At 41.3% G+C, this 15235-nt stretch overlaps 1 protein-coding gene across 2 annotated transcripts; it reads right to left on the bottom strand.

The window, feature by feature from the left end:
- Positions 1-733: 733 nt before the first annotated feature.
- On the bottom strand, positions 734-14726 carry LOC116810164 (general transcription factor II-I-like). Of its 2 annotated transcripts, none has more exons than XM_032754223.2 (3): positions 14645-14726; positions 5276-5459; positions 734-1306 (listed from the first exon to the last, which is right to left on the bottom strand). In XM_032754223.2, the coding sequence occupies exons 1-3, from the start codon at positions 14673-14675 to the stop codon at positions 1279-1281; spliced, it is 243 nt and encodes an 80-aa protein (XP_032610114.1). In that variant the 5' UTR covers positions 14676-14726; the 3' UTR covers positions 734-1278. The 2 variants fall into 2 exon arrangements, with proteins under 2 accessions (XP_032610114.1, XP_058291020.1); XM_058435037.1 differs by having other exon boundaries at positions 737-787.
- Between the last annotated feature and the right edge of the window lie 509 nt (positions 14727-15235).

The raw sequence follows: 15235 nt of genomic DNA, 5'->3' as shown, positions 1-15235 counted from the left end.
CCAGCAGCTGAGACTATAGGCACCCACCACCATTCCCAGCTTATGTTTTTTTTTTTTTTTTTTTTTTTTTTTAGCAGAGACGGGGCTTCACCATGTTGCTGAGGGCTGTTAACACCTATTTGGCCTCCAAGTGTAGTTACAGGATGAGTACCACAACAACCTGAATTTTTTTTTATAACTTATTTCACAGTAATAAGCAATGAAGCTGACAAACAACTTCATATAATACAGTTGAAAATCTGAACAACTTGGCCATTTCCCTGAGAGGCCAGATGTAGTCACCAAACCTCATACCACCTCAGTAACTTCCAACTAAAATACAGGGATAAATGTTATACAAGTAGTAAGCTCATGTTCTTATAAATAGTAAATCATGTGCCAGGCACCGTGGCTCACACTTGTAATCCCAGAACTTTGGGAGGCTGAGGTGGGTGGTCACCTGCGGTCAGGAATTCAAGACCAGCCCGGCCAACATGGTGAAACCCCATCTCTACCAAAAACCACAAAAATCAGGTGTGCGTGGTGGTGCGTACCTGTAGTCCTAGCTACTTGTGAGGCTGAGGCATGAGAATCCCTTGAACCTGGGAGGCAGAGGTTGCAGAAAGCCGAGATCATACCATTGCACTCCAGCCTGGGCAACAGAGCAAGACTCTCTCAAAAATAAAATAAAATAAAAATAAAGGCATACAGGATGTCATTTACATGAACAGGTGTTCAGAGCTTGTGTGGAGGAGTTGTGGATGAGGACGAAAGGCAGCTCGGAGACAATGGAGGCTAACTGGAGTTACTGGATGAAGAAAGGAGGGAAAGAGAGACAAAAGGAAAAGGATAAGGGGAGTGGAAGATTCGCCTCAGTGTGGAGGTCATCTCTGATTGCTGACAAAGGAAAATGTTGGAGAAGATCTGAAAATATTGCTAAAGGTCGGCAGTTTCAGAAAATCTTATAATATGTCCTTTACTTTAAAAGAAAACTCAGCATCTCAAAGGTTTAGTAGGAGTTGTTCCCCACCCCACACCCATTTCAGTAGTTGAACCATTCAGCCACAGAAAATAACTCCAGTATGAACACATTAGAATACTACCAATAAAGACATGGGACTCTCCTCCTCTGAGGTTGAGCGCTTCTATTCACTTGCTGCTCAGCCTCCTCTTCTGCCCATCCTCACCTCCTTTGCTGGCATCTGTTTCTCCCATGGAGGACTTCACGCCCTCCTCACACAGCCAGGTGCCACCTCCCACTCTTCGAGGCTCCATCATGTGCCTGGCTCCACTGCCTTCTCACGTATGACATCTACCTTTCACCAAGCTGAGGACACAGTGCACCCATGGTGTGTTTAAGGAGACAGTTCTGATGGCCACAAAATTCTTTTGTCATGTGCTCTGTGATTTTAATTGTCCTGTCCAAACACTAATGCATGGTCCACAGTCAGGCCAAGTAAGGTTATGTTAAAATGAGGAACCACCAAGCACCTTTAATTCCTTCCAAGATCTTTTATGAGTGGGACAGAGTCAAGTGCTGTTAGCGATGGCAAGAAGAAGATTCTCCTTCTGGTGACACCTGCTGTACTCTGGTGATGATTGCAAGTCCAGCACTGCTCCAGCACCCAATCCTTGCAGTGTCTTCTTCGACACTTGCACATTCTTTATATAGTACAAGTTTCGCATTCTCACTTTCTGCAATAACTGTCACAACTGCCCCTAACAAAAATGGTGACTGCACTCCTCACAACCTTGAATTTGAGCTTTGTCTTCAGAAATGAAGTTTTCTACAGGTTTCATCATCTTCAGACTAATGCAAACTGAAGATCTACCTCCAGGAATATTTTTCTTTCTCTATTACTTCCCTTAGAAAGAAATGTGTAACTTCCAATCTTCAATTCTTCACCAATGCTTTGATTCTTTGGCTAAATCAAAAGCATGCTGAGGGCAAGGTGTGGTGGTTCACACCTGTAATCCCAGCACTTCGGGAGGCCGAAGTGGGTGGATCACAAGGTCAGGAGTTTGAGACCAACCTGGCCAACATGGTGAAATCCCATTTCTTCTAAAAATACAAAAATTGGCCAGGCATGGTGGCATGCACCCATAATCCCAGCTACTCAGGAGGATGAGGCAGGAGAATTGCTTGAACCCGGGAGGCAAATGTTGCAGTGAGCTGAAATCATGCCACTGCACTCCAGCCTGGGTGACAAAGTGAGACTCTGTCTCAAAAAAAAAAAAAAAAAAAATGAAAACCATGCTTAACCTATGAGTTAAGCACTGAGTTTTGTCTTCTCCATTGCAGAACTCTTGGACAAGGATAATTTTCTTACACTACTACAGAATTTCTCAACCACTTTCCATGCCATAATCCACACAAAATCTATTTGGCACATTGACTGACCTTAAGTAATTGCCCCAAGGTACTTTGAAAGCTGAAGGAGCCGTATTTTAGGATACACCCATTAACCCAACTTGAGAACATGTATTCACCTTAGCATTCATGAGAATGATTAACTGCACAAATTTGTAAACACCTAATATACACACATAATTCATACTTGATTCCCCACACTTATTTCCTGACAATACAAAACTTCATACTAAATGGCCATTTATTAGTTCCTGGCAACATAAGTTCCTAAGGTAATGGATGATCTACAAATTGTGGTCACTTACTCTGACAATGCACAATGGCAAACAAAAAGATGGCAAAGAAAGGTACACTTAGAGCTCTAATAAAGAAACTAGGCTGGGCACGGTGGCTCACGCCTGTAATCCTAACACTTTGGGAGGCCGAGGTGGGCGGATCACTTGAGGACAGGGGTCCGAGACCAGCCTGGCCAACGTGGCAAAACCCCATCTCTACTAAAAATACAAAATTTAGTCAGGCATGGTGGCATGCACCTAGAATCCCAGCTACTCGGAAGGCTGAGGCAGGAGGATCACTTGAACCTGGGAGGCGGAGGTAGCGGTCAGCTGAGACCGCACCATTGTACTCTAGTCTGAGCAACAAGAGCAAAACTTCATTCCCCGCAAAAAGAAAATAACATTATTTGTTCAACAGAGACTTATTGGATCTTTTTCTGTTAGGCTGTGATATTCGTGTGCAGGCCAGAATTACAGTATTTGTCATTTTAGGAACAGGGCACACATGAATAAACATTAAGGTCTAAAGGCAAATAGTAACTGCTATCCCTGAACAGCTGAAATGTGGCTACTTCAAACTGCAATATGCTGTGAGTATGAAAGACACACCAATTGTCAACAAAAAGAATATACGCAAATGAAGAATGTGAAATACTTCATTGTGTATTTATAATGATTTCAGGTTGAACTCGAAAATATAAAATTATGTATGTGGCTTGCCTTTGCAGCACATGTTGTATTTCTCTTGGATACCACCGGTCAAAATTCAAAGCTTAATGCCAGGTGCGGTGACTCACATATGTAATCCCAGCACTTTGGGAGGCTCAGGCAGAAGGATCACCTGAATCCAGCCTGGCCAATATGGTGAAAACTCGTCTCTACACAAAATAAAAAACTCAACCAGGCATGGCTAACTTAGCCTGTAATCCCAGCTACTCGGAAGGCTGAGGCAGGAGAATTGCTTGAGCCTGGTTGCAGTGAGCCGAGATCACACCACTGCACTCCAGCCTGGGTGACAGAGTGAGACTCTGTATCAAAAAAAAGAAAGAAAAAAAAAAAAACCTTGGGTTATCCCTACACTGCATCTGTTCATATTGATAAATCACAGAGTGCCTATATTGAGCTTCTGCAAAAGATTTTTTGGGGAGGTGAAGGAAGGAGCAGTTCCATCATGTAAAAGATTAATTTTTAAAAGTTTCAAGATTAATCTGTGCTTTTAAAAAGGATTTCACAACTATTTCACTTGTTGTATTTGTTCTTGGCTGAGTAAGTTCAGTTGTATTGAGAGTAAGAAGTTTTGATCTGTGAAAAACTGTTGATATTAATATTATAATAAAACATTTAGAAGATATTTACAGGTCTTTCTCACACAGATTTGCACTGCTAAATATTATTATTATTATCTGAGATGGAGTCTCATTCTGTCGTCCAGGCGGGAGTGCAGTGGCACGATCTCGACTCACTGCAACCTCCGCCTCCCAGGTTCAAGCTATTCTCCTGCCTCAGCCTCCCGAGTAGCTGGGACCGCAAGTTCACACTACCACACCTGGCTGATTTTTGTACTTTTAGTAGACACAGGGTTTTGCCATGTTGGCCAGACTGGTCTTGTACTCCTGGCCTCAGGTAATCCACCTGCCTCAGCCTCCCAAAGTGCTGGGATTACAAGCATGAGCCACTGTGCCCGGCCAATTTTTAAATATAATCCATTCTGCCTTCATTTTACAGTGAAAAAAATCATTTTGGTGACTTGAATTTTGAAAATAGCAATTTTCAGACATTCAGGTGAGACCACCTGGATGTCTCCAAAGTCATCTTTTTTGTAAGATAAATATGCAAAAGTCACTTTTCCCCCAAACCAGCCCAATTATATTTCTGAATCTTAGATGAACTGTCCCACAGCACAGCCAGAAGCAGCTTGCTGTATCATCTTAAAACTTTCCTCTCCCTTATAACTCAGTCCCAACGAATATACACAGACACACAACCTCAATCAGTAAGCAACACTCTACCCACTTCAACATTCCTTCCATGAGTAGAGAGAGGCTTTCTGTTCCTACCCGCCAATACTCAAACTACTCATGTGTTACCCTTCAAAATCAAGCCAGAATAACTTTTCTAAAGGGCAGATCCAAATTATTTTAAGAGGAAACTGCTATGAGACCATTTAATGACTGCCACTGCTTTTGTAGGAGCCAAGGCCTTCCTCCATTTGGCCACAAAAGTCTATCTAAGCAATCCCACCATGCCCACATGGCACTCCTCACTCCACACAGAATGGGCAATGTATGTGAAAATGTGAGCATATTTGACTCCTCTCTGCCTTTACTCATATTTGAAACACACTGCCTCCCTTCTGGATGCACAAGTGACTGATCTGGGTGTGTCATCCTTGCCTTCTCCCCAAAAAATGCTCAATAACTCTTCATTGCATTTTTCTGAGTATTAAGCCTCCTAAGGACAGGGTTCTTGCTAGAACCAATTTTGCATATCTGATGCTTATACTAAATAAATGTTTGTTCAATAAATGAATCTAAATGTTAATTTTAATATAAAGAAGTCATGATGAGAGGGGAACAAAAGGCCCATCTTGGTCAAATTAATCTTTCCTTATGGAAGACAATGGATTTGTTTCTGCAGATTATCATCTTACCTCTTAATAACAAACTTAATTCGATTGCCCACTTGAAAGATGTTTTCAAGCCTTGGGATTCCATGTAATGGGGGGCTTCTGAAAGGAATGTTTTCCGGTAGTCCTTCCACATTCAGCTCATTCACATGTGTTTCAAATTTTTGGTATGGTACCACCTTGGCTTCAGTGCTCCCCAAGGCTTCAGCTGAAAAAACAAAAGTAATTCAGAAGATTATGTTTGTGTTGAAATCAGATTTTAGTACAATCCAAAGCAAGGTGCAAGTCAATTTTTTTTAATTGGAAAAACTCTAGAAACATATTTACTAACTACTGAAACAGACTTAAAGCAAAGGCAACTATAAATGACCCATCATTAGACAGATCAACGACACAGAAAATTAACAAGGATATGAAGGACTTGAACTCAGTTCTCGACAAAGCAGACCTAATAGACATCTAGAGAACTCTCCACCCAAATCCACAGAATATACATTCTTCTCAGCACTTCATCACACTTATTCTAAAATTGATCACATAATTGGAAGTAAAACACTCCTCAGCAAATGCAAAATAATGGAAATAATAACAAACAGCCTCTCAGACCACAGTGCAATTAAATTAGAACTCAAGATTAAGAAACTCACTCAAAACCACACAACTACATGGAAACTGAACAACAGGCTCCTGAATGACTAGTGGGTAAACAACAAAATTAAGGCAGAAATAAAGATGTTCTTCAAAACCAATGAGAACAAAGTCACAACATACCAGAATCTCTGGGACATATTTAAAACAGTGTTTAGAGAGAAATTTATAACACTCAAGGCCCACAAGAGAAAGCAGGAAAGATTTAAAACTGACACCCTAACATCAAAACTAAAAGAATTAGAGAAGCAAGAAGAAACAAATTCAAAAGCTAACAGAAGACAAGAAATAACTAAGATCAGGGCAGAACTGAAGGAGACGAGAAAAACCCTTCAAAAATTCAATGAATCCAGGAGCTGATTTTTTGAAAAGATCAACAAAATAGGTAGACCACTAGCCAGAATAACAAAGAAGAAAAGACAAGAATCAAATAGATGCAATAAAAAAAATGATAAAAGGGCTACCAACACTGATCCCACAGAAATACCAACTACTATCAGGGAATACTATAAACATCTCTATGCAAATAAACTAGAAAATCTAGAAGAAATGGATAAATTCCTGGACACATACACCCTCCCAAGTCTAAACCGGGAAGAAGTCAAATCCCTGAACAGACCAGTAACAAGTCCTGAAATTGAGGGAGTAATTAATAGCCTACCAACCAAGAGAAGTCCAGGACCAGACAGATTCACAGCTGAATTCCAGCAGAAGTACAAAGTGGAGCTGGTACCATTCCTTCTGAAACTATTCTAAACAATAGAAAAAGAGGGACTCTTCCCTAACTCATTTTATGAGGCCAGCATCACCCAGATAAAACCTGGCAGAGACACAACAAAAAAGAAAATTTCAGGCCAATATCCCTGATGAACATCGATGTGAAAATCCTCAATAAAATACTGACGGCCGGGCACGGTGGCTCACGCTTGTAATCCCAGCACTTTGGGAGGCCGAGGCAGGCGGATCACGAGGTCAGGAGATCGAGACCACGGTGAAACCCCGTCTCCACTAAAGATACAAAAAATTAGCCAGGCGTGGTGGTGGGAGCCTGTAGTCCCAGCTACTCGGGAGGCTGAGGCAGGAGAATGGCATGAACCCGGGAGGCGGAGCTTGCAGTGAGCCGAGATTGTGCCACTGCACTCCAGCCTGGGCGACAGAGGAAGACTCCATCTCAAAAAAATAAAAAAATAAAATAAAAAATATTGACAAATCAAATCCAGCAACACATCAAAAAGCTTATCCACCACAATCAAGTCAGCTTCATACCTGGGATGCAAGCCTGGTTCAACATACACAAATGAACAAATGTAATCCATCACATAAACAGAACCAATGATAAAAACCACAGGATTATCTCAATAGATGCAGAAAAGGCCTTTGACAAATTTCAACACCCTTCATGCTAAAAACTCTCAATAAACTAGATATTGATGAAACATATCTCAAAATAATAAGAGCTATTTATGACAAACCCATAGCCAACATCATGCTGAATGTGCAAAAACTGGAAGCATTCCCTTTGAAAACTGGCACAAGACAAGGATGCCCTCTCTCACCACTCCTATTCAACATAGTATTGGAAGTTCTGGCCAGGGTAATCAGGCAAGAGAAAGAAATAAAGGGTATTCAATTTGGAAGAGAGGAAGTCAAATTTCTGTTTCCAGATGACATGATTGTTTATTTAGAAAACCCCATCGTCTCAGCCCCAAATCGCCTTAAGCTGATAATCAACTTCAGCAAAGTCTCAGGATACAAAATCAATGTGCATAAATCACAAGCATCCCTATACACCAATAATAGACAGAGAGCCAAATCATGAGTGAACTACCATTCACAACTGCTACAAAGAGAATAAAATGCCTAGGAATACAACTTACAAGGGATGTGAAGGACCTCTTCAAGGAGAACTACAAACCACTGCCCAAGGAAATAAGAGAAGACACAAATAAATGGAAAAACATTCCATGCTCATGGATAGGAAGAATCAATATTGTAAAAATGGCCATACTGCCCAAAGTAATTTGTAGATTCAATGCTATCCCTATCAAGCTACCATTGACTTTCTTGACAGAATTGCAAAAAAATACTTTAAATTTCATATGGAACCAAAAAAGAGCCCGCATAGGCAAGACAATCCTAAGCAAAAAGCACAAAGCTGGAGGTATCACGCTACCTGACTTCAAACTATACTACAAGGCTACAGTAACCAAAACAGCATGGTACTGGTACTAAAACAGGTATATAGACCAATAGAACAGAACAGAGGCCTCGGAAATGACATCACACATCTACAACCATCTGATCTTTGACAAACCTGACAAAAACAAGCAATGGGGAAAGGATTCCCTATTTAATAAATGGTGTTGGGAAAACTGCTTGAGCCATATGCAGAAACTGAAACTGGACCCCTTCCTTACACCTTATACAAAAATTAGCCCAAGATGGATTAAAGACTTACACGTAAGACCTAAAACCATAAAAACTCTAGAAGAAAACCTAGGCAATACCATTCAGGGCATAGGCATGGGCAGACTTCATGACTAAAACACCAAAAGCAATGGCAACAAAAGCCAAAATTGACAAATGGGATCTAATTAAACTAAAGAGCACAGCACAGCAAAAGAAACTATCAACAGAGTGAACAAGCAACCTACAGAATGGGACAAACCACAGAATGGGACAAAATTTGTGCAATCTGTCTATCTGACAAAGGGCTAATTTCCAGAATCTACAAAGAACTTAAACAAATTTACAAGAAAAAAACAACCCCATCAAAAGTGGGCAAAGGATATGAACAGACACTTCTCAAAAGAAGACATTCATGCAGCGAAAGAACATATGAAAAAAAAGCTCATCATCAATGGTCATTAGAGAAATGCCAATCAAAACCACTCCAGTTAGAATGATCATTAAACAGTCAGTAAACAGAAGATGCTGGAGGGGACGTGGAGAAATAGGAACACTTTTACACAGTTGTTGGGAGTGTAAATTAGGTTAACCATTGTGAAAGACAGTGTAGCGATTCCTCGAGGATCTAGAACCAGAAATACCATTTGATCCAGCAATCCCATTACTGGGCATATACCTAAAGGATTATAAATCATTCTACTATAAAGACACATACGCAAGTATGTTCATTGTGACACTATTCACAATAGCAAAAACTTGGAACTAGCCCAAAAGTTCATCAATGATAGACCAGATAAAGAAAATGTGGCACATATACACCATGGAATACTATGCAGGCATAAAAAGATGAGTTCATGTCCTTTGCAGGAACATGGATGAAGCTGGAAACCATCATTCTTAGCAAACTAACACAAGAACAGAAAATCAAAAACTGCATGTTCTCACTCATAAGTGGGAGTTGAACAATGAGAACACATGGACACAGGGAGGGGAACATCACACATCGGGGCCTGTCAGGGGGTTGGGAGCTAAAGAAGGGATAGCATTAGGAGAAATACCTAATGTAGATGAGGGGTTGATGGGTGCAGCAAACAACCATGGCACGTGTGTATAGCTATGTAACAAAACGACACGTTCTGCACATGTACCCCAGAACTTCAAGTATAATAAAAATAATAATAATCACAAAATCCTACTCCCAATCCAAGGCCACAATTTAATTAAAGTCTATAAAACAGGACAAACAAAAAAATCACTCAGTTTATTTCACTCCACAACTTGTATGTGTGGCTTACAATGCATTTACTTTAATATCAGTCTTGATAAACTCTGGGGCAGAAAGCCAGGGGTAACCCACCTAATCCTTTCATGAAATGTCTCCAACATGGCCTCGAGTGTGTGGGATCTTTCTCAAGCCCCCATGCTTAAGTGCCATTTGCTGATGGCCCTTCCCCATGAGCGAAGAAGCTGTGTCACTAGTTGAACACTAGGTACAAGACAGCATGAGAATCATGCTTGCAGCTGTAGTTAGCTGGGGGGCTGGTGGAGGGCACTGCTCCATGATTGTGTATTCTGAGTTCTCCCATTTTAATGATAACCGTAAATGTTTTCTATCTTTGAAGATACTTGCATTTTTACGTATCAGAATCCCAAGGCTGAGAAATAAAAATTTTAAAAACTAAAATAATAATAATAAGAATAGCCATGCACAGTGGCTCACGCCTGTAATCTCAACACTTTGGGAGGGCGAGGCAGGCAGATCATGAAGTCAGGAGATTGAGACCATCTTGGCTAACACGGTGAAACCCCATCTCTCCTAAAAATACAAAAAATTAGCTGGGTGTGGTGGCGGGCACCTGTAGTTTCAGCTACTCAGAAAGCTGAGGCAGGAGAATGGCATGAACCTGGGAGGCAGAGCTTGCAGTGAGCAGAGATCGCGCCACTGCACTCCAGTCTGGGTGACAGAGCGAGACTCCATCTCAAAAATAAATAAACAGATAAATAAATAAATAAATAAACAAATAAATAAAAATTACCCATCATTAACAGCCTGATTTTGGCAAATTTAAGTGCCCTGGTCCCAAGACAAAATAACTCTAAGATCTTAAAAGATTGAACTCTATTTTTCAGTATCCTTAGGAAGAAGAGAGAGAAAGAAAATCATTATAGACAATAAAGAATACAACCTAAATACTATTTTTTTTTTTTCTTTTTCGAGATGGAGTCTTGCTCCGTCACCCAGATTGGAGTGCAGTAGCATGATCTTGGTTCATTCCAACCTCTGCCTCCTGGGTTCAAGTGATTCTCCTGCCTCAGCCTCCTGAGTAGCTAAAATTACAGGTGCCCGCCACCATGCCTGGCTAACTTTTGTACCTTTCAGTAGAGTCGGGTTTCACTATGTTGGCCAGGCTGGTCTCAAATTCCTAACCTCAAGTGATCCACCCATCTCTGCCTCCCAAAGGGCTGGGATTACAGGCATGAGCCACTGCACCCGGCCTGCAAATACGATTTGGAAACAGCCTTTTGCTACAAACTGTTCATGACTGTAATAACCCTCCTCCATTTGCTGCTGCAAACTGGCACCTTTCAGGCTAAACTTTCATCTACACTGAAACAACAAGATCAATGTTCTTTACCCCCTTCAACCTCGTGAGCAAGATATATATATATAAAACTTTGCACACAGAATTCATGGAATGGGAAATAAAAAAAGTAAGCAGAGGCCAGTTTAGATTACAAGAAGCATAACAACCAAAGTTAGCACATGAAGATTTTTTGGATCCAGATTTAAAGCATAATTATTCAGATAATGAGAAAATGAGATACTGTCCATGTAAGAGTGAGAAACTTGGCTGGGTGTAGTGGCTCATGCCTGTAATCCCAGCACTTTGGGAGGCCGAGGTGGGAGGATCACCTGAGGTCAGGAGTTCAAGACCAGCTTGGCAAATATGGCAAAACCCCGTCTCTACTAAAAATAGAAAAATTAGCCAGGCATGGTGGCATGTGCCTGTAATCCCAGCTACTCAGGAGGCTGAGGCAGGAGAATTGCTGGAGCACAGGGGGCAGAGGCTGCAGTGAGCCGAGATTACACCATTGTACTCCAGCCTGGGTGACAGCACAAGACTCTGTCTCAAAAAAAAAAAAGAAAAGAAAAAGAAAAGAAAAGAGTGAGGAAACTCAACTAAGGGCTGCATATGAGCTGACACCAAAAAAATCATTGTCAATTTTGTCAGATGTGATGAGATACTGGCTGTGTAGGAATACGTAAATGCTGTTCGGGGATGCACACTGAACTGAGAAAATGATGTGATGACTGATGTGCTTTGCAACATTCCTGCAAAGGGAGGTAAAGGAATAGAACAAAATGTGAGACAATCTTAAAGATCACAGAAATTGAGGAATGGGTATTTTAGTGGTCATTGTACTATTTTCTCTACTTTTGAATAGGTATAAAAATTGTGATTTAAAAATGTAAAATAAAACAGCCGAGTGCTGTGACTCATACCTGTAATCCCAGCACTTTGGGAGGCTGAGGCAGGTGGATCACATGAGTCAGGATTTCGAGACCAGCCTGGTCAACATGGTGAAAGCCTGCCTCTACCAAAAATACAAAAAACAAACAAACAAACAAAAAATCAGCCAGGTATGGTGGCAGGCACCTGTAATCCCAGCTACTCAGGGGGCTGAGGCAAGAGAATCCAGGAGGCAGAGGCTGAAGTGAGCTGAGATTTTGCCACTGCACTCCAGCCTGGGTGACAGAGTGAGAATCCGCCTCAAAAAAAAAAAAAAAGAAAAGAAAAAAAAGTAAAAATGAATTGATTAATCCCTGCTCTGAAGCCACATCCAAACAGAACTCTAAAAAAAAGATTCAAGCAATTTACATGGTGCTGCTTATATGCACATCTCCCTCACACCTCTGTATGTAACATTTAAATATTTTGCAACATGATGGGTGGGAGTGGCTCAAAGCTGGACATGCTGGCATGTGCCTGTAGCCCCAGCTACTTGGAGACTGAGGCAGGAGGATAACGTGAGCATAGGAGTTCTAGTCCAGCCCAGACAACATAAGAAGACCCTGTTTCTTTTCTTTTTTTTTTTTTTTTGAGATCGAGTTTCACTCTTGTTGCCCAGGCTGGAGTGTAATGGTGTGATCTTGGCTCACTGCAACCTCTGGCTGCTGGGCTCAAGCAGTTCTCCTCCCTCAGCCTCCCAAGTAGCTGGGATTACAGGCATACACCACCACACCCAGCTAATTTTGTATTTTTAGTAGAGATGGGGTTTCTCCATGTTGGTCAGGCTGGTCTCAAACTCCTGACCTCAGGTGATCCGCCTTCCAAAATGCTAGGATTACAGGCATGGGCCACCGCACCCGGCCAACCCTGTTTCTTTAAAAAGAAAGGTCGGGGAGCTGTCAGGGAGCTCCTTGATGAATTATTTTGGCAATATCAACAATTGCTATCAAAACATCACTATAAAATCCAAAATTATATCTATTCCCAGATCTTTCTCCTTACTTCTAAACTCATTTAACCGTCTCCTCCACCTCCACACCTCAACTTAAATGTCAACTCAAAATAAATAATAATTAATTTATTTGTTCTTAGACTGGCTTTCCTCTAACATCTCAAGACTTGTCTTAAATTCTTACTTAATGTTATTAGCACCAAATCTGAAAGACTCTAGTATACAGACTCTTTGATATAAGAAACACGTGTTTTTGAGAAACCACACAAAATAAAATAATTATCATAGCTGTAAAAACAAATACGCCCATAAACAAATAACAGTAAAGGATTAGAGGCTTTCAATCACACTAGAGAGTGATGTTAAATAAAATTATTCTGTTAATTCAACAAGAAAATATATAAACCTGAATCTAACAAGCTTTCTATAAAATAAAAAAGAACCAATTGTTGAAGTTGAGAGTGAAAAAAGTGGAAGTTTCAGAAAGAGGTGAGGCCAACTGCAGAATGTGCTCCTCACGTATCATCAAGGCTGCCCAAATCACACCCCCTGCCTCCCCATCCCCTTATTCTACTTAATTCTATCCCAGACCTTAACACCTTATGTAGTAAATATCTCCTACTTACTACACCTTTCCCCACCAGATTGAATGCTCCAGAATGTATGGGGCAGTTCCCCCTGCACCTGACTCACAGGTGCCAAATGACTGCAGGATTATGAGGCTGGAAGTAGTAAATATTTCCTCAATACTTGCAGTGGTTCACACCCATGAAAAATCTAATATTTCCTCTCTCCCTTTCAGGAACCTTAAAGAAAGTAGCAATACTGTCATAGGCATTTGAATGAGAGCAACTCGATTTTAAATAGGAGCTGGGTAAAATGAGGCTGAGACCTACTGAGCTGCATTCCCAGATGGTTAAGTCTTTCTAAGTCACAGGGTGATGGAGGAGGTCAGCACAATATACAGGTCATAAAGACCTTGCTGATAAAATGAGTTGCAGTAAAAAAGCCAGCCAAAACCAAGATAACGACGAAAGTGACCTCTGGTCATCCTCACTGCTACACTCCCACCAACGCCATGGCAGTTTACAAATGCCATGGCAACATCAGGAAGTTATTCTCTATGGTCTAAAAGGTGAACCATAAAAATAATCCACTCCTGGCAGAGTTCGGTTGCTCTCACCTGTAATCTCAACACTCTGGAAGGCCAAGGCGGGTGGATCACCTGAGGTCAGGAGTTTAAGACCAGCCTGGCCAACATGGTGAAACCCCATCTCTACAAAAAGTACAAAAAAAAATTAGTTAGGTGTGGTGGTACATGCCTGTGATCCCAGCTATTCAGGAGGCTGACACAGGAGAATCGCTTGAACCCAGGAGGAAGAGGTTGCAGTGAGCCAAGATCTCACCATTGCACTCCAGCCTGGACTCCATCTCGAAAAAAAAAAAAAAACAGTATGAGAGCCTGGGCGTGGTGGTTCAGGCCTATAATCCCAGCAGTTTGGGAGGCTGAGGTGGGTGGATCACCTGAGATCAGGAGTTCGAGACCAGCCTGACCAACATGATGAAACCCCATCTCTATTAAAAATACAAAAATTAGCTGGGCATGGTGGCAGGTGCCAGTAATCCCACCTACTTGGGAGGCTGAGGCAGGACAATAGCTTGAACCTGGGAGGTGGAAGTTGCAGTGATCCGAGACCACGCCACTGCACTCTAGCCTGGGTAACATGAATGAAACTATGTCTCAAAAACAAAATAGTAAGAGAAAACTGGAGCTGAGTACTACTCATTGTATTTACTTTCCTAAATAAAACATCATTATAAAAAACATTACTCAGTAATATAATTTAATTGAAGGGGAAAAAACAGACTTACCAAATTTTTTTGCAAAAAGCTGATCCACCATCTTTCATAATTTAGTGATTCTGGTATACCATACTTCCTTTGCTATCGAAATCACAGGAATACAAGTTTTCTCAATCTAATGGGTTTAATAACTTAGGTTATTAAATAATATTATTATAAAATGGCAGTATTTTTCTTTCCTGTGACTCTCTGTCACCACCCGGGTTGGTGGACGGCCCGTCACAACCCCCTGGTTCATCTCTGCCTCCCTGGCTAATTTTTTGTATTTTTAGTAGAGAAGGGGTTTCACCGTGTTAGCTAGGATGGTCTCGATCTCCTAACCTCGTGCTCCACCTGCCTCAGCCTCCCAAAGTGCTGGGATTACAGGCGTGAGCCACTGCACCTGGCACCTGTGACTAATATTATTTCTAAGATCCAGATTGTATTTATTACTGAAACAATGCTGACATACACTGCACAAAAAAAAGGAAGAACCAGACATTCGTTAAAGCTAGGAAAAAGCAGAACTGTGTGCTCAAGAACCACTAGCAGGCAGGACAGGCTGTCTCATGCCTATAATCCCAGTACTTTGGGAGGCCAAGGCAGGCAGATCACCTGAGG

Source organism: Hylobates moloch, unplaced genomic scaffold, assembly GCF_009828535.3.
Source record: "Hylobates moloch isolate HMO894 unplaced genomic scaffold, HMol_V3 SCAFFOLD_460, whole genome shotgun sequence".
Classification (NCBI taxonomy): Eukaryota; Metazoa; Chordata; class Mammalia; order Primates; family Hylobatidae; genus Hylobates; species Hylobates moloch.
The sequence above is the reverse complement of the archived record's forward strand: the minus strand, read 5'-3'. Positions and strand labels throughout refer to the sequence as shown.

Excerpts from the sequence above, each read along its gene's own strand:
- LOC116810164 (XM_032754223.2), bottom strand. The coding sequence starts at position 14,675 with ATGGTGGATCAGCTTTTTGCAAAAAAATTTG. Across the intron at positions 5,460-14,644 it reads GCTTTTTGCAAAAAAATTTG|CTGAAGCCTTGGGGAGCACT; the intron begins GTAAGTCTGTTT and ends TTGTTTTTTCAG. Across the intron at positions 1,307-5,275 it reads ATTAAGTTTGTTATTAAGAG|CTTGGTGAAAGGTAGATGTC; the intron begins GTAAGATGATAA and ends CTGTGTCCTCAG.